At 49.7% G+C, this 18,143-nt stretch overlaps 6 protein-coding genes across 7 annotated transcripts; 4 read left to right on the top strand and 2 right to left on the bottom strand.

Moving 5' to 3' along the window:
* Positions 1-3,026: 3,026 nt before the first annotated feature.
* On the top strand, positions 3,027-3,435 carry L3040_000623 (uncharacterized protein; the record flags this gene model as incomplete). The annotated part of the gene is made up of 2 exons (XM_066155243.1): positions 3,027-3,048; positions 3,116-3,435. The coding sequence occupies 2 exons, from the start codon at positions 3,027-3,029 to the stop codon at positions 3,433-3,435; spliced, it is 342 nt and encodes a 113-aa protein (XP_066013280.1).
* A 447-nt stretch (positions 3,436-3,882) lies between these two features.
* On the bottom strand, positions 3,883-4,371 carry L3040_000622 (uncharacterized protein; the record flags this gene model as incomplete). Its single annotated transcript, XM_007288281.2, has 1 exon — positions 3,883-4,371. One exon carries the CDS (start codon positions 4,369-4,371, stop codon positions 3,883-3,885), a length of 489 nt encoding a protein of 162 aa, XP_007288343.2.
* Positions 4,372-5,377: 1,006 nt separating this feature from the next.
* Positions 5,378-6,612, top strand: L3040_000621 (uncharacterized protein; the record flags this gene model as incomplete). 2 transcript variants are annotated; one of them, XM_066155242.1, is made up of 3 exons in its annotated part: positions 5,378-5,674; positions 5,766-5,878; positions 5,955-6,612. In XM_066155242.1, 3 exons carry the CDS (start codon positions 5,378-5,380, stop codon positions 6,610-6,612), a joined length of 1,068 nt encoding a protein of 355 aa, XP_066013279.1. The 2 variants fall into 2 exon arrangements, with proteins under 2 accessions (XP_066013279.1, XP_007288344.1); XM_007288282.1 differs by having other exon boundaries at positions 5,763-5,878.
* Positions 6,613-7,693: 1,081 nt separating this feature from the next.
* L3040_000620 (uncharacterized protein) lies at positions 7,694-10,555 on the top strand (the record flags this gene model as incomplete). Its single annotated transcript, XM_007288283.1, has 2 exons — positions 7,694-8,536; positions 8,654-10,555. The coding sequence occupies 2 exons, from the start codon at positions 7,694-7,696 to the stop codon at positions 10,553-10,555; spliced, it is 2,745 nt and encodes a 914-aa protein (XP_007288345.1).
* Positions 10,556-11,618: 1,063 nt separating this feature from the next.
* L3040_000619 (uncharacterized protein) lies at positions 11,619-14,790 on the bottom strand (the record flags this gene model as incomplete). Its single annotated transcript, XM_007288284.1, has 5 exons — positions 11,619-13,789; positions 13,840-14,110; positions 14,165-14,529; positions 14,589-14,698; positions 14,753-14,790. 5 exons carry the CDS (start codon positions 14,788-14,790, stop codon positions 11,619-11,621), a joined length of 2,955 nt encoding a protein of 984 aa, XP_007288346.1.
* Positions 14,791-15,339: 549 nt separating this feature from the next.
* L3040_000618 (uncharacterized protein) lies at positions 15,340-16,809 on the top strand (the record flags this gene model as incomplete). Its single annotated transcript, XM_007288285.1, has 3 exons — positions 15,340-15,466; positions 15,586-15,909; positions 16,010-16,809. The coding sequence occupies 3 exons, from the start codon at positions 15,340-15,342 to the stop codon at positions 16,807-16,809; spliced, it is 1,251 nt and encodes a 416-aa protein (XP_007288347.1).
* Between the last annotated feature and the right edge of the window lie 1,334 nt (positions 16,810-18,143).

Genomic DNA, 18,143 nt, shown 5'->3' with positions numbered 1-18,143 from the left:
GTATATGCTACCTTAAAGGCAGGTAGGGGCTCTTTGAACCGTCAGCTGACAATCCGATGACGGTCTTTTTAAAAGACGGTCTTAAGAGGCTGTTGGCATAGTTAGTGGATCACTCTAGGCCGATAATTGAGATTAAATAAAATCTAAAAGCAGACGATTTAACTCATTTAAATCGTAGCTAAAATGGAACCATGTTAATTACTTAAACCGTCTTTTATAAAATCCCTTTTTTATGTTTAAAGGCCGTCCCCGATCGATTTGGGACCGATTTGGGACCGTTTTAGGACCGTCTTATAGCCGTTCCAAGGCCGTCATCGATCCTCGAGAACTTGAATTACCAAGCAATTATTTTGCTTTTGAGCTACCACCTTCGTTGGTAGGCGAGATGAAGGGCAGGGACAAGGTCATCTTACTGAATCAATCGGTTCCGATTTTAAATCTTTTAGAGCGTTAATATGTAAGCTGTAATAGCGATATCAGGAAATATTTTGACACCAATTTGTTAAATTATTATTTATGTTACGGCTGTCGAAGGCAGTATTGTCTTGAGTTGCTACCTAAGAGTACGCTCTGTAATGAGAAAGAAAGATGAAAAGGGAAAGGAAGAGAATGAGTGCAGAAGAAGAGGTCTTGTAGGCTGTCTTGCCAAGACGGGAGCCCCAAGGTCACGAGGTAACGTGTAGCCCTTACGCGTGTGGCTACGTGACCTCCGCGTGACCTAGCGCCATTACTAACGTAACAATTTAAACGATACTATTAGAAGAAGGGGTTTAATATTTTAATGGTATTTCATTAAGAGCGAGCATTCGAACACTTTAAATATTTAAAACGAATTCCTTGATAAACGTGATTTAAAATTTAGACGGTGACGGCTATAGGACGGCCATAGGACGGCCCAAAGCTCGGGGACGGTCAAAGTTAAGTGAGCTAGCTATTCCTGATTTGGAACTAGTACTGACTTTAAACGGTCCAATGACTATCTTCTGTAAAAGAAGGTCAGAGGATCGCTGAAATGACCCCTTACCTGCCTTTACTGTAAGGTAGGTAGTTGTATAGCGTGCATAAGAAAAAATTCCACTCTATAAAGCGGCGGGTGGATTAAGTGGAATGAGGTATGCAGTAACGTGATCCACTACATTCGAGGCATCATAAATCATTTGACCCTTCAAGACCACGAATACGATCTGAAACTTACCCGTATCCTCTGGTTTAAATGAGACCTTGGCAAGCCGTGCGCGGTAGGGTCAGCCAGGTAGAGAAGCGAGAAGAAAGATGACTTAGCGAGCAGAATCCAACGTCGAGAAGTTTGTAAAGGTCAAAAATTAAGCGAATTTGACACTTTTCGTTCCTTTTTGATTCTATTCTATTTTGATTTTGATTTAATAATTATGTTTAGGTATCAATTGCAGTTAAATCTATACTTTCTATCACTTTCAACCAACCTTTATATTCAATTCCACCTTCATCTACGTATACGATCTCTTTCGCAACTGCTTCGTGCTTTTTAATAAGCAATTTTTGCTTTTCTGCCAGCCTCTTTTCCTCCACCTTAGTATCGTTTTCGCTCTCTCTACGAGCTTTATCAAATGATCTTAGCATATCAATTAATTCGGCGTTATTCTTAGTCGAAAAGCCTCGAAGGTTGCGCTCTTTTGTTAGATCTTTTGGACCTTTTTCCCGAAATTGCTCGTATTCATCGCATATGTTAGCATATCAAGATGTAATAGCAATGCAATTCTATCTATTTTGGCTGCTCAAACGCTATAGATTTTAATACGTGGCATTTATAAGTCATCAATTCCTGCTAATTGGTCACTTATCGCCGTTCACCGTCTCCACCGCGCACGGCTTGCCAAGGTCTCATTTAAACCAGAGGATACGGTATCTTTAATTTTCTTTGATCAGTCGTGACGTCTTCCATCTCTTAAAGCTTATTCTTATCACTCCTCTCAGCTCATCATGGCTCCCTGGGTTGAGAACCCTTCACGGACTGCCACCATCATTCTACGTGAAATCCTCCCATTGCTACAGTTTTCGAAACTACCAGGCATATCGAGGGCTGAGATACAATTCTAGTCACTCCAGTTCTTTGGCTAGTCTCTTCCGCCGCTTGATATACTCTATTCTTCATCCCTTGTATGTTCACTACCTCTAGGGATTCCTTCTCAATCTGTTGCCAAATTGCATTATTATTCTTGAGTACTATGTTTCTAAAGTTTAGGAACTCTGTGCTCGAAGAGTGTTACGCTTGAGATAATGTTCGGGTTATGCAATAGCTTCGAAAATATTGTCGCCACTGAAGACTATCTACCTGGATACAACACAGCATATATTCTGACCACGCCGGTATCCTCGATTCTCTCCGCAGAAGGAATGAGATACGGTCTGGGGATCTATGTTGATCAAGCAGGCAATACTTTCCCTCAATGTCAACCAGTTTCTTCTCAACTGTGTAGCGTCTCGAGGGGCCGACTGGATCTAGACCCGGATGTGAGAAGAAGAACTGGAATGATCTTAGCCAGGCTTGGTTCTTGACATAATACAAATATGGAAAACACGCTGAATGCAGCTTCCTCTTTGTAGCCGAGAGGTGAGGCTCTAAAGACTGAGGAAGGGGCCTCCGCGTACACGCTGATGGTCGAACTTCTTTCGTTGAGCATAATCCCTCTTCGATTGAACACGACACATTCTCTTATCTTCCATCCTCATCGGCATTCAGAATCCAAGAATCTCATGCGCACGAATCTTCGCAGGGTATCAAAGCCCACACACTTACGCGCAACGTTTGACAATCTTACTATCATCGCTAAGTATCTCGAAGCCCCAACATCCACCGTTCGGAAGCTGCCTCTCCCCCCAGTGCCCCGAATGATTTCAGCACCTAATTGGTGACCTTCGAAGCCTCCTCATTCGTTCTAGGGGCCCTTGCCGCTGCAGGCTACAATGTTTCCCGACTACTCTACATCGGGCACGGTATCTCCTGCAGCTGGCTCTATTTATTAGATTGTGTACTCATCTGGATGGCGATGGGGTATTTGCTGGTTCCCTGTAAGTGCTGCATCCCGTTTCACCGAAAAGATCGAGGAATTTAAATTTTGACTAATATTCGTGATAGTAGCGACGATAGCGCCGCGGCGCGTGAGCTGGTACCCGATCAGCGATCTGTCCGGGGGGACATTGGACGTCATTAGGTCATGCTGTTACTGTTTTATTGCCTTGCTCATCCTGGTGACTTTGGGCATCATTGACTTTTGGTCCACGATGGCGGCTACTCTGAAGCCCCTCGATGGTAAAAGCAAAGCTGATCCAATATCGGACGGGACATTCAAAATGGCTCTTGTTTTTCTGAGTATGGCCTACGGTCTGGTTGTGCTTGGCGTTGGGGTACTTTTAATAAGCCTGTTGCTGAAGCACCAAAGAGGCTCAAACAAATGATGTACGGGCGGGCCGAAAGTGCTGAGACGGCTTAGGAATGTTGGAGAATGGCCTAATTTGTCAGAGTCTTGGGAAAGCGGGAAATTTTCATGGCATTGCAGGACGAAATGAAACATAGCTGGCAATTGTTGTTATTTTGATGTGGAATGATTGAAAATGTAGTGGCATCACTACATGTCTGGGAGCCTTTTTCAATCTGATATCCTGTGGCGAGGACCATACTTCTTCAACATCCTCCCCCTCCTGAACTTCCACTTATAGTGCAGGATTCTTCTACCAAAACCCAAAGCTTGTAGGCACTGCCCTTCTCCACTCGTCGTACCCGAGAGCTCTCAAGACACGCCGACGGGTCCCGTCTGACCGACCCAGAGCTACCCAGCCCTTTCGTTGAATATGGTGTGTGATGTGTACGCCGCCGTGAAAATTCCGGCCTCCCGGTTCGCCCCTTCAATCATCATCAAAGATCTCCGTCTCCAATATTTCAACCTCGACATGACTCGGTAGCGTCGCAAAGCGGACATTTTCGGAATGGCTCGTGACCTTACAAAGTCCCAAATCATCCATCTCCTCGATCAACACATCCCCGCGCCCGATCGCAATATCCAGCTGCTGGTCCTGATACACATACGTCGATTCGACGTGAATCTCGACACTGTCCCTGTCCGCCATGTGCGCGGTGCACGACTGGACAGGCAACTCATCAGAGTCTGCGCCGGTGTCCGAGTCCGAGTCCGATTCCGAGTCTAGGTACGAGTAATTGCTGTACTCGTCGAGAAGGGTGTCGTAGAGGTTTGCGTGGGCGACGAGGCGGCGGAGACATAGGTTCTTGCGCGCGGCTTCTTGGACGAGTTTTTCGGAAGCGACTCGTGCTACCGAGTAGATTTCTGATGCAGAGGGTGGGGAGGTGAGCTTGACTGATTTTGTAGAGGCCATCATTTTGCGAGAAGAGATGTGCAATGGGAGCAATGAGGCAACGGGCAACAGATGAGGGTTTGGCCGTTACGTTAAAAAGGCTGAAGATCCGGGGAGTTGGATCTGGAATGCTGATGAAAAGTTTCGGTGGGAGAGACAGCGCATACATACCGGTCGGTATCTATATACGTAGTAGTACCGGTACCTACATACATGTCGTCAGTGCATCTCTTGTTGCCAGCAAGCGTAGGTAGCCAAGCTCTCGGAGTCCATTCACAGCACATTCCCGCGCCTGCCAACCGATCGAAAATTAGTCATCTGAGGTGGGGAGATTGATTACCGGTACTTGATTGGATCCGGAAAGCCTGATTCAGGGAAGCAGGCCGACGACCGCCGTGTTGGAAACGGTGGGGCCCTTTGGAGGTCCAAGCTGAGCCGAGCGGAGTGGAGCGGCTGCCGAGAGAAGCGATCGAACGAATTCCGGCGGGCTCACAAGGAAATCGTCACTGAGTCGCGGTACAAAGTATAACTCAAATAATCCATCCGAACCATTGGCTGATCTCGGCCCGCCCAGATTGCGACATGCAACAAAATACCAGGCCGAAGAAAGACGAGATGAGCCCTTTCATTGGTCCGGACGAAAGTCGGACATCGGAGCTGATGCTCCGGCAATGGCCACACGTGACTGTGAGAGCACTAGAGGCTAGAGCACCTGACACTTTTTTTTCTTACCTTTTACCGTCACCGTTCTTGTGGAAGGCACGACGGGATTCTCGTTTCCTTCCGTAAGCAAATCCGAATCTCCTCCTCATGAAGGCAAGTGCAGTGCAGTGCAGTGCAGTGCAGTGCAGTGCAGTGCAGTGAAACGTGAAGTAAGTGCAAAGGGCCTCGCTCTTTCGTTCTTGTTGCTCGTGTTATATCAGTCACGACTGATCACTTTCTTCTTCGTATCACCATCCATCCACCATCCACTTCTCTCATCTATCATCCACCTCCCATCCTCGATCCCCTCTGTAGGACATCTTCCAAAATGGCCGTATTGAAGAGCCCAGCATATATGCGCAGCACGTCAGCCTATACTCAAGAACAGCTCGACGCATGGGAAGAGCATGTCTCTCTCCCTACGCGCTTCCGCCGGGCTAATCGGACGGCCGTGATGCATCTTGACATTGAGTACCTCGCCGCCTTACACGTCTGCCAAATCTCCAGTGTGCCTTACGAGAATCTTCAGCTGCATTACTCCACCTCCCATGATGTGTCGCTCGATCCCCAGGACCTGTTCAAGAAGATCGTGACCAACAAACGAGGTCGCGGCGGCTATTGCATGGTAGGTATTGGTAATGGGCGAGCATGCCCTATCCTCCCGCCAAAGTCTTTCCTGAACATGCAATGACTGACTCCTCGTGTTCTTTGAGGAGAATGGTATTTTCTTCAACCATGTGCTGAGAGGGATGGGATTCAGCGTCTATACCGCGGGGGTGAAAATTCGTCCTCGGCTTCGAGGCAAGCCAGAGGGAAATTACATTGGATGGTGAGCCGTATTCTCTTCTTTTCCAGAGGTGCCCAAGTGGCCAAGGGTGGTGGGCTAACTAACAGTCGATACCTAGGGTCCACATGGTCAACATCGTCACCATAGATCACGGCGTGAGGTGGTGCTGTGACGTTGGGTTTGGCGGAGACGGGCCTACAAAACCATTGCACATGTCTTCTGGTCAAGTCGTCCAGAACCTCGGTGCCCAACAAGTCCGCCTTAGATATGGTGAGATATCCGCCTATCCACACTTCATGGACCAGGACAGGAAGATGTGGATGTACGAATACCGCAACTCGTTGGAGGACGAATGGAATGCCTTCTACGCCTTCACAGATCTAGAGTTCACTGCTGCTGACTTCGAGGTCATGAACCACTACACTAGTCACAGCTTGGCGCCTACGAATCTGCAGACCAGAACAGTGTTGTGTATTCGCTTTGTCTCAGTGCCGATGAAAGGGAACGAGCCTGCACCTTCACTGGACGAGGCAGACGGGCTTGTCGTTACAGAGAAGATTATGATGGTGAACGATACGGTGAAGCGGAATGATGGGAAGGGAAAGACGTCACTGATAACGGTTTGTCATTCGGAGCAGGAGAGAATTGACGCCCTTCAGAGGTTTTTCCACATTACGTTGGAGACTGAGGAGAGACTGGGCATTAGGGGTAGGGAAGTGGAGATATCAAATGGGGAGAAGGGTGGGCTGATTGTGCTGGAAAAGGAGCTGGAGTAGTGAGGAAGATTCTGAGTCCTAGCGGCTTGGTTGACGGGCAAACCAAAGTACTATGGTTTGTACAAGATATTGACGTGGTTCCGCGCTGACGTTAGTTCCAGAGGTCGACCAAAGGTAGTCCAAAGGACAAAAATACAAATACTGAGGCTCGCAAGAGATGCTGGTTTTAATTTTCTCTCTCTTACTTGGAAAATTGAATAGTCCATCGGGATCTATGAGGCAATTGGCGTTCATGCTCATTCCTGTGCACCAGGCCCAGAGGGAGACTCGCCCTTCTACCACTTTCCCTCTCTATCGAACTAGGGTGCACTCATATCCCATGTCTTTTGCCGATAGCTAGTCATGTTTTTGAAGTCTTTGCTTATTGGCGTGATCTTGGCGAAACGTTTTCCCTTGGTGTCGAATCGAAATCCGCGGAGAAGAGACACCAATGGAACTGACATTAGAATCGTTTTCGATTGCTCTTAACCCTAAGCGGGAGCTCGGTAAGCTGAAATTTCTCATGTCTTGCAGCGGCGGACTCTTGCGAGGGAGTTACTGAAGTACTAGCAGAAGATGCCGCCACTTCACTCAGAGATGGCACCTTGTGACGCAAAGGACGATCGACATACCCCATCCCATATATATCCCAGCTTGATAGCCCCCTCACTTCGCCAAGGCCAGGCATACAATCGATGCCCCTAGCATTGCCCCGAAAGCCCGATCCAACCCCAACACACGGCTCTTCCTGTGGAAGAATTACGCAAGTTACGCCCGTCGTTGGCTATACGAACCTCATGTCAATAAACCCCCCCGCACATCTCGGAAATTACCAAGTTCTCTATGGGTTTCGCATCCGGGGATACAGACTCTAGATGGATCACAACGGTACGCCGAGCTTTACGCGCTTTGCGCCCTTTACGTGCGTTGCGGTGCTCAACATTTTTCGGTTAAAATCCAAACACAAGCTGCTCGCCATGTGGTCAGCTAGCCATAGTATATAATCTGCATTCTTGCTCTAAAACTTAGAGCAGTTCACCGCCGTTCGTTTTTCAAACTCAAGTTCTTTTCTCTCTCCAACATCTTTGCGTGTCTGGCCAGAATGGCACGACTCCCTGGTTTCCTTGCCCTCTTTGTCTTGGCTCAATCTGTTCTAAGTAGCCAGTTCCGCATCCCTAGAAACACGAGTTCAAATTCGACCACATACAGCTCCGCCACTGTCCATTGGCTGGAAGGCAAGCCTCTCCACAACTTCGGAACGACTTTCGGGCTTCCCTGGCCTCAAGGAAAGTACTTCGCTGAGAACACATCTTTTACGGCGGAAACGGACCTTCAGTCTTGGATCACCGGATACTGGAAAGATGGATCCATCAAGTGGACTGGACATGCCATCCCAGCATCAGACAGCATTTCCGAGACCTACACCGTGACGGCAGAAGCTTCGGAGCCCTCAGTCTCAAACAGCAACATGGTCGTCACCAACGAGGCGACCAAGATTACGGTGAATACAGGCAAACTAACAGTAGTATTCCCTAAGGATGGCAACACCATCATTGAGAAGATCCAGACTGCGAGTGGAAAGATCATTGGGCAAGATGGGAGACTTGTTCTCCAAAGTCAATCTGCAGCCTTGGCTTCAAACTCGTCAAACGAGTTCTTCAACTTCGTCAGCAGCATCGATGCTATCTCTGTATCTGAGGAAAGCTCGGTACGGACCCTCATCACCGTCAATGGCACCCATAAAGTCACAGACGGAGGCTCCCACGTCAACTGGCTGCCATTCGTACTTCGCTTCTACCTTTACGCCAATTCTGAATCTGTCCGCCTCCTCCACAGCTTGGTGTTCGATGGAAACGCAGAAGGAGACTTTGTAACTGGCATTGGAATCCGATTCAACGTCCCACTCAGTGACGCTTTGTATGATCGCCATGTCAGACTCGCTGGGGTAAGGACAGTTAGGCAAAAGCCTCTCCTTCCCTTTCATTTTGTGGGCACTATTTGCTCCTGACGCCGCTGTTGAGGGACGTAAAAACGGATGTTTGCTAACGTCGGAATCACCTAGGTTGACGGTGGTCTTCTAAGCGAGGCCGTTCAAGGAATAACCGGGTTGAGACGAGACCCTGGAGCAACTGTCAGAAACGCTCAATTCGAAGGCCAGGCTTTGGCCGATCCCAGCACTTGGGATCTTCGTGTTACGAACCGAACACGGTGGATTCCGCAATGGGGAGACTACCGTCTTTCTCAGTTGTCATCCGACGGGTTCAACCTCAAGAAGCGCACCAAGGAGGGACAGACCTGGTTGAAGATTTCAGCTGGGACACGCTCAGGAGGTCTCGCTTATCTCGGTGGTGCTACGGCAGGCGGTCTCGCACTTGGACTCCGAGATTTCTGGAAGCGCTATCCTACTGGTCTGGAGATCGCCAATGCCGCAAGCGACGTGGGCGAAATGACACTTTGGATCTACGATCCAATGTCCGAGCCACTGGATCTCCGTCCGTACCATGATGGCCTGAACCAGACAGGGTACGTAGACCAGCTTGATGCGCTCGAAATCACTTATGAGGATCACGAGCCAGGTTTTGACACGCCGTACGGCATTTCGCGAACCAGCGAGGTTTATCTTTTTGGTTTTGAGGAGACTCCGGCGAGAGACACGCTTTCAAGCTTGGTTGAATACATCAGTGACCCTCCATTCTTGGTCGCCAAACCCGAGCATCTTTTTGAGTCCAAGGGTCTTGGGCTTTACTGGGGACTGCCAGATACTAGCAGTACCGAGTCGGCAGCCATCGAGCAACACCTCGATTTCCTGTTCAATTTCTACGAAGGCCAGGTTGACCAAAGAAGCTGGTACGGATTTTTGGATTACGGCGATTTCATGCATGCCTACGATCTTGATCGACACCAATGGCGCTACGACATTGGGGGATACGCCTGGGACAACTCTGAGCTATCCCCCGACCTGTTCTTCTGGCTCTATTTCATCCGCACCGGCCGAGCAGACGTCTACCGCTTCGCAGAAGCCATGACCCGCCACACAGGAGAAGTAGACGTCTACCATCTAGGAAGATGGAAGGGCCTCGGTACGCGCCATGGCGTCCAACACTTCGGCGATTCCGCAAAACAAGCCCGCATTGCGCAGCCCCAGTACCGCAAGTACTTCTATTACCTCTCCGGCGGTGACGAGCGCGTTGGCGAGCTTCTGGACGAGCTTGCAGATACGGACAAGACGTACGGCTATCTCGACCCCAATCGAAAAGTGCGAACAGATGGCTGGGTTCCCACGCCCGGCGCGACGGTAGCCGTTGGTCTCGGCACAGACCTTGGAGCACTAGCCGCAGGCTGGCTCATCGCTTGGGAACGTCGTGCTGTCGGCTGGGAAGACGCCCGCGCAAAGATTACCAATGTGTTTACGGACATCGCAGCCCTGAAGAACGGCTTTGTAACAGGCTCTGGGCAGTACAACCTCACGAACTGGAGGCTCAGTCCGCCGCCCCTCGACCCCAACAACGACGGCCTCGTCTCTGTCTCACATCTCTCGTCAGTGTTCGGGCTCCCCGAAGTGCTGTCTGAGGCTGAGCAGTTCTTCGGCGATGACTTGCCGGCTGGCTTCAGAGATGTCTGGATCGACTACTGTTACTATTACACCGCCGCGGATGCTGAGAAGAGGGCGCGGTACGGGGCAACGTGGACGCCGAGTCTGATTCAGGGGCACTCGAGACTTAAAGCGTACGTGGCGCATGTAAGGGGGAACGTGACGACGGCGAAGAGGGCGTGGAAGGACTTTCACAGCGACGGGTTGCTTCCCACTTCACCGTGGTCGACGGTGCTGGTCAACGGGAGTGCGTCCTTGAAGACTGTGGATGAGGCGGCCTGGTTAGCAACAAATGATATGGCCCAGTACGGACTGGCAGCTATTCAGAACTTGGCGCTGATCCCGGATAGTCTGACGACGTGGAATTCGTAGAGGGAGGTATCTGTTATGAGATGATGACAATTATATATATATAATGACTGAGATTAGGAACCAAGAATACAGAAGAATTAAATCAAGCGGGAAATGCAAGTATGGCGGATACAACTCTCTCTCCTCCTTGATTGACTGACGAAAGAAGTTCGGAAAGGGGCTCGGGCCGCTTCCCGTGCGATGTGCAACAAACCTTATCTGTCATGGCTTTTTTTTTTTCTGGAGGGACGTGCTGACTGACGGGTGGGACCAAAGACTGTCTCAATGGAGCAGGGCCATTTCCATTTTGTAGTTGTAGCTAAGTACTATGTACAACGTAGGTACGAGATAGCGCTCGAGCGCGACGGAGGATCGAGCCCGGAAGAAAGCAGCATGTAACGTAATAACGTGGAGAATGGCGAAGTCAGGAGCTGGCTGTTATGGGAAAAGCGAGGCAGATCCGGGGGGGCAACAGGTGTATCTCCTATGCCGAGGTAAAGAAATGCGATGTGCAACAGAAGACTTAGTACATCGAGCGAGCGCTTGCCCCAAGAGAGCAGGGTAACTTAGATGTTTCCGAACGACATCTGGGAGTGCCGAAATACCTACCGGTAGGTAGCCCAGAAGAATACTTAAATATTGTTGAATGAGGCGTTTCGTTCACAGCCAATCGCTTTAATATGCGAGATGCAACCGATACATTTGGTATAAAGACAAAAGCGAAACAAGGAGTAGGCACGGTATAAGCTGAAAAGTTTATACAAGTAGCATCGATCAAGACAAGTACAATAACTGATCCCCAAGGCCATGCTGATCCGCTCATGGCCCCTTCCTCACTTGATCAACGCATGCCAGGCACAGCACACCAGCTCTAGAAGATATTCTATTGAAGAGTCCAGGTACAGAAGTACAGACCACAGAACTAATGTACAGCAGCAAGCGGCAACCAGCTATTGAAGCGAAGAAGTTGCAGCAGCCAGCGTTATATCATTTGGACCTATGCCGGTCCCCAATGCCCAAACCCGCCAGGTCACGCATCACAAACCGCGTGCCACCCACGTACCGGTATTCCCACGCCTGATGATCAACCCCACCTAGCGCTCTCCCTCTCAGCCTCCAACCTCGAAATCCTCGCCTCTTCATCCTCGCCCCCACCAGTGCCCCGTCTCCCCTTCCGTCCCTTCTTCCCATTCCTCCCCCGGTTCTCGATATTCTCATCCCCTTCATCTCTGCTCCTCTTTCTCGCAAAGCCGCCCGCTAATCCAGCGATTCTTTGCGCCTCCTTCAACAGGCGCTCTCGGTTACGTGCCTCACGCTCAAGCTCGTGCGGGTCTTTGCTTGGTGTTGCATTAGGAAGAGCTTTTGACTTCGATGCTTGAGATGAGCTTGAGTCTTTAGGCTTGGTGGAGTCGCGCCGCGAAGACGAATCATGGCGTGATTCCTCACCTTGGTTACGGCTGCTGCTGGATTTATCCTTGGACTTGTCGTAATCCCGATCTCGTGAGGACGGGGCGGTTGGCGGGCGGTCTTGACGAGGTCCCGTGGGAATATTCTTCTGGACGTCTTCGAAAACATTCTTGCGTTTGGAGCTGACGCCTTTGATTTCGATACCTTTCGTGGCTGTCGAGGCTCGGCCGGGGTCTGGCCCGAGAAGGGTATTTAATGGAGCATCAACTTCGGTTTTGGATTGAGCTTGAGACCGAGATTCGCGATCTTCAGAATGCTGGCGGCCGTGGCGATGTCTGTGCTCGCGCTCCCGGTCTCTGCCTCTCGAACGGTCTCTGCCTCTCGAACGATCCCTGTCTCTCGAGCGGTCCCTATCTTCGTTGCGGCTTCTATGGGATGAGCGGTGCTTATGTGTGGACGACGACTTGTGGTCTCTCTCGCTCTCTCGGTCATAGTACTTATCTCTATCACGTCGGCTTCGGTGGCTTGTTCGCTTGGAATCGGACGGCGAGGCAGATCTAGATCTGTCTTCTTTCACAACGTCACCCTTCCCATCATCGAGCTTGTCTTCGACTGGGCCCCCGGCAGCGACATCATCTTCTTCTCTCCGACGTCTGCGCTCTCTCCTACGCTCCCGACGTCTCTCAGTCTCCTTCTCGTCTTCACTGGGCTCAACGGAACGATGTCGATGTCTCTTACTCTCACGGTCTCTGCTTCGAGATTTTTTCCTACCATCTCTATCCCGTGATGTCTCCCCCTCTCTGCCTCGGTCTCTGCCTGTGGAAAGAGATCTAGTTCGCTCCCTGTCTCCGTCTCCTTTCTCAGAAGGCTCCGGAGCAATGCTCGCGCTAACACTGCCACTCGGCTTCGAGCTCGTTCGACCGGCAATCGAGAATCCTTGTGTGCGCAAACCAGAGAGACCTGTATTAGGTAGTCCTTGGCGCATGGCCTTGGGACCTGTAGGGGCATTGATGGGAACATCAACCGGCTTCACAATATGAGGTTGCATGAAACCCGCACCTGGTCCTCCATACGAGTTGCCTTGGGGATATCCGCCATAACCATTCATGTTGTATGCATCAGTGTGGCCACCATATTGGTACGAATTAATATCGTCCAAGGTCTGGATGGGCATCGGTAAAGCAGTTTCCGGAATCGGTTTCTCGGTTAGAACTGCATCTGTGGCTACATCAGGTTCGATTACAGCTTCGGCAGTAGCACCAGTCTCCTTCACAGTGTTCTCATCCTCGATAGGCTTGGCGGTAGGTTCAGCTGAGTTGGATTTAGGGCGTATTTCTCTGCCGTATTTGTCGACGTTTCCTATTTCCGTATTTTTTCCAGTCGGGGCCGAGCCTGTAGAAACAACGGGAACAGGCCCGTTTTGTTGCTGGCCCGCGCCGAAACCCTGTGGTATTTGGTGTGAGAAAGGTTCGTTCTGGCCGTGGCCGTAACCACTCCCTCGGTTGTAACCACCACGGCCCCTACCTCGACCTCGGAAGGAACCAAAGTCGTTCTGGTGGTTGTTGTACTGGTTGGGGCCACCGTAATGATTACCTTGGTTAAAACCTGCAGCTTGAGAAGGGTATCCAGAGTTGTTAGTGCCATATTCACCGTGGCCCATGCTGGCGGCATTATGATTGAAATTATTGGCGACATTCCAAGTTTGTTGACCGTTCCAATTATTCAACCCTTGTCCAGCAACCCCCTCGAAACCCATGCCCATACCCATGCCGTTCATCCCTCCTCCATATCCACCATTCATGATCATGTTCTGCATCATCATCGGATCCATACCCATACCCGGCATGCCTAGTCGATGGTTAGCAAGGTCTCTGATGACAAGTGCAGGCTAGACTTACCCATCATGGGAAAGTTACCAAATCCACCAGGTGTCATGCCGTTTTGCATGGCCATCATCATTTGCATTTGATTGTAATCTGCTCCGAATCCCATTCCCGGGAAGCCTCCTGCAGCAGACTGGTCGAAGCCAAAGCCGGTACTAAAGCCAGGTGCCTGAGAGACTCCCTGTAAATTGAGTTGGCTCTTGGTGTCCTCTCCGTTTCCTTTCGTAGCGCCTTCTACTTTGTTAGCTTCGGTATGGGTGGTAGGTTCTTGTTCTGGGGCAATCTCCTGGGCGGCTGTTAGCATAGCATCATTTATGTACCACAGACTAACTACACTGACTTCGATCGAGGGTTGAGGAACATCCTGCTGATCCCCTGTTGGATCTTCTGATTTCTCTGGCTTTGAAAATTCCGGGTCCATTGAAGCAGGCGCGGACTCCATTTTGACTTCATCACTACCGTCAGCCTCTTTGCTGGTTTGTATGACAGCCTCCTCCCCAAGTGCGGGTGTTTCCGCAAGAGGAGCCGGAGTTGAAGGAGGAGGCGAGTTCTTTTCCTCCTTCATGCGCGCAGCCTCGCGCTTCTTCTCTTCAGTCCGTAAGAATACTTTGATTGTGGTGCGCAGGGACTTATGAGGCTTGCAGTCTGCGGCTGCAACGGGCGTATGTTCGCAGACCGGGCATGAAGATGGAAGGGTTGACTGGCCTGTTGCATGGGCTGTTAGAGATATACAGAGTAAAATGGAAGGTGCCTTCACTACTCACAAGTCTCGCAAATAGCCTGGTCGCAGCATGGCAGGCGGAACGCGCTGACGGCTAACTTGCTGCAAATAGCGCATCGGAGCTTGATGGGGATCTCTTCTTGAGAGAGGGAGCTGCGAATAGGTTAGCAGCGCACCCAAAATGCGCTCCCATACGCGGAAACTGACTTGATGAGCTCCAGCTGGGCTGCCGTGGGTGCTGCCATGACGTTGACGTTGCTCGCGCGAGCTGGTACAGATGGAGAACGAGGGTGTGAAGAGGTTTTATCTCATAATTAGTGGATTGCGGCGGAGGGTGGTGGAGATACAAGCTGAGCCTAAGAATCAGGTTGGAGATCTCATTGGGGGTGGCTGATTCAATTGGGTTTGTTGTTTGCGTGCAAAAATTCGAGGTTCCCCGTCTAAATCTCGGCCTCTGATATTAGCGCGAGTCACGTGCCCACGCTGGACCGTACAAGATTGCCAGATGCCAGAAGTGACATCGTGTTCCTATCTTGTGTGTTGTAAGGACAACTAACCGCCATTTATGAAATTGTGATGTCTTTTCTTTACTATATCATGACAGTATGAGGGTACTTATCGGACTGCGGGAGCGGCAAACAGAAGCTTTCGCCTAGGAGCTAAGCTAGGAGATCATCATGTCATCCACCATTACAACAACTTGCCTACTGTTGTAGTCTCTTGCATGCTTCAACTCATTTGAGCTTGTACCTTCGAGTAATTCTACAATTGAATCAGCTGCAGTCGAATCAAACATGATACTCGGACAAGTATCCTGGCTTGATTGCCTCGTATTCCTGCTTTTCTTAGCTCCCCAGCTTCTCGTACATGTCGGTTTCTTCCCAACTCTTTTCTGTGGTCTAAGAGCTTTGCCGTTCCTTCGTATGTGTCCTGGGCGTCTGCTAGCCTTCCAAAATGTACCGTCTCAAGGGGGCTCCCGACCAGAGATATGTCGTTCAACATCCGCTTGCTAAAACCTCACTAACCCCATGCTCATTCAGTGATCCGTCTCCCTTTGACATTTGTCAATGAGCGCTTCCTCCTGGAAATGTCCCAGCGTCCTCCATTCGTGCAAAATGCTTCTTGGTTTGAGGATCTAGTTATTAGGTGTGTGAGATATGCTTTCGCATACATTCCTGCCGAGATTGGACGTGTGTTCTTCTCGAGGGGAGCTGCTGCGCCGTTCTTGAGATGGAGGATGCTTAGGCATGGGTATGTGAGGAAGCCAATCCACTGGGAGGATGTGAAGAGTAAGGGCTTCAATGGCGTTTGGATCATCAAGGATAGCTTCAAGCCACCCGATATTGTGATTTATTACGCTCATGGTAAGTTGGAATGGTTGCTGTCCGCGATCCGTTCCAGCTTTTGGTGCTTGCTTCTGTCTCTTGTTTGCCCTAGATCAAAGACGACTAATTTCATCTACAGGAGGCGGATTCTCCATGGGCACATCCTATTTCTACCTAGAGTTTCTCCTGGCCTTTGTTACTCTACTTTCCTCGACGGCAAAGTTCACCAACCCAGCCATTTTGGCCTTAGAATACACACTTGCCCCACAAGCCTCTTATCCTAAGCAACTACACCAAGCAGTTGCGGGTTACAGGTATGCTTTGAATAAGATTCACGACCCCTCGCGTGTCGTGTTTAGCGGAGATTCAGCTGGCGGCACCTTGATCCTTTCTCTACTATTGCATATCGGGGGTTCCAAAGCGAGTCTCAACGGGATGAAAACTAATATATCATCCGATGACAAGGAGAGAGGAGAAATCCAGCCAGCAAATGATATCGAAGGAGTAGTGCCCGGCCTAGCAATCCTTATCTCGCCTTGGACGACACTCATCTCTTCCCTCGACAAGAACACCAAAAGTGACTATCTCGATACAGCAAGCCTGCATCGCTATGCATGTCAATACGTAGGTCCTCGTTATTCTCCGGATGGCCCATCTATTTCCCCTGGTAACTGCAAAGATATTTCCTGGTGGCGGCGCGCTTCACCCGGCAAAGGCTTCTTCGTGATCTGGGGGAAAGAGGAGGTATTTGCGCCGGAAATTCGAGACTGGGTCGGCTTAGTTGGAGACTCAGAAATCGATGTTCGGTGCAAGGAAGAAGAGGGGGGTATTCATGCTTGGCCGGTAGCGAGTTTGTTCTTGAGCAGTACGAGAGAGGAGAGGACCAAAGGGCTGCAGACGATAGTCGATTTCATTGGGGAGAAAATGGCGAAGATTTGATCTGATGCATATACCGGTAGCAACCGCATCTTTAATGATCATACGAGCGGCAAACAACAGGTCCATACAACCTGCAAGACGTCTGCCTAATCTTCCAACTCGCAAAACACTCTACCGGTCGTCGTCGTCGTCATCATCGAATTTCACCATTTGCCATAAATCCTATCAATCGCACATGCCCTAGTCGAGCCTCCTTGGAAATCTCCTCAAATTCACGCATTCGCCTCGACATCCAATATCAGCGAGATATGACTCAACAAACAGAAGCCCCTCAGCTACTTGAGATATACACACACGCTACTGAACAGCATGATCTGGTCTTTGCATCCGGCGACACATAGGATACTTGCGTCATGGCCACTCGAATGGGTGAGAAAGAAACCTCCACTTGACAATGTCTACCCAGTCAAAATTCTGTATGTAATGAATCACACTCTCTTGGGATATCGAAGTGCGACCCATCCTATGCGTCGACATTTCGATCTCCCTGACACTCTTCTTTTCTCGTTCTCAAGAATCTTCATCACCAGCTAGAGCTGCTTTCCCTCTCTCACCAGCAAACATGATTGTAGTTCCCCGTTGGTGTGCTGGGTACGAGAACTAAAACCTGTCTCCCGCTTGTTCGATATATAAGATTGGGACTTTGGTAATCGTGTACTTGTGTATTCGGACTTTTAGTATAAAAACCTCATCAATTCAGGAGTAGAGTATACTCGGGGGCTTTGCGGGCTTGGCTCGATCACGTGTATGATACTGGTCACATTCCTTAAGGGGTCCCCGGAGTTCAGGAGTTGAGAAGGCTAGAGATCAGTCTGAATACCAACGGAGCATCATCGGAGCCTCGAACAGTGATTCTCTATCATTGTGGATCTGACATAAAAATTCATGGTTATGGATATATTGAGGTTACGTTTTAGTAGTGGAGCTAGAGGTGCTGACAATTGAAGACTAGAGATAAATTATCATTTTGAACTTCAAATAATTCAAATAAACAAGCCCTTTAAAATTCTGTAAACTCCCAATTGCCCGTATATACATTAGCAGGTGCAGTCCCAAGCTCGCTTTGCTGTCACGTAAGCTGCTGGCCATTCTCGCGTAATTACTAAATAAATTTACGATTATTCATTTGCCCCGACTACCACAGTAAGGGGTTGTTGTTGATATACGGCTTGTGGGAGAGGAGGCGGAACCGACGATTAGTTAGTTATGAGATGGGTATTCATGCTCCTCCAATCTTCAGGCGGGGGGGGGAATCTTTTGCCCTTCGTCCATTTTTCCCAAGGAATGACACGGTCCGAATATTTCTTCAGCTCTTCCTCTGACTGAAAGCATTT

Source organism: Drepanopeziza brunnea (genome assembly GCF_022702325.1).
Source record: "Drepanopeziza brunnea f. sp. 'multigermtubi' strain 214-2 chromosome Unknown ctg1, whole genome shotgun sequence".
Lineage (NCBI taxonomy): Eukaryota > Fungi > Ascomycota > Leotiomycetes > Helotiales > Drepanopezizaceae > Drepanopeziza > Drepanopeziza brunnea.
Note: the sequence above shows the minus strand (reverse complement) of the source record. Positions and strands in the feature narration are given on the sequence as shown.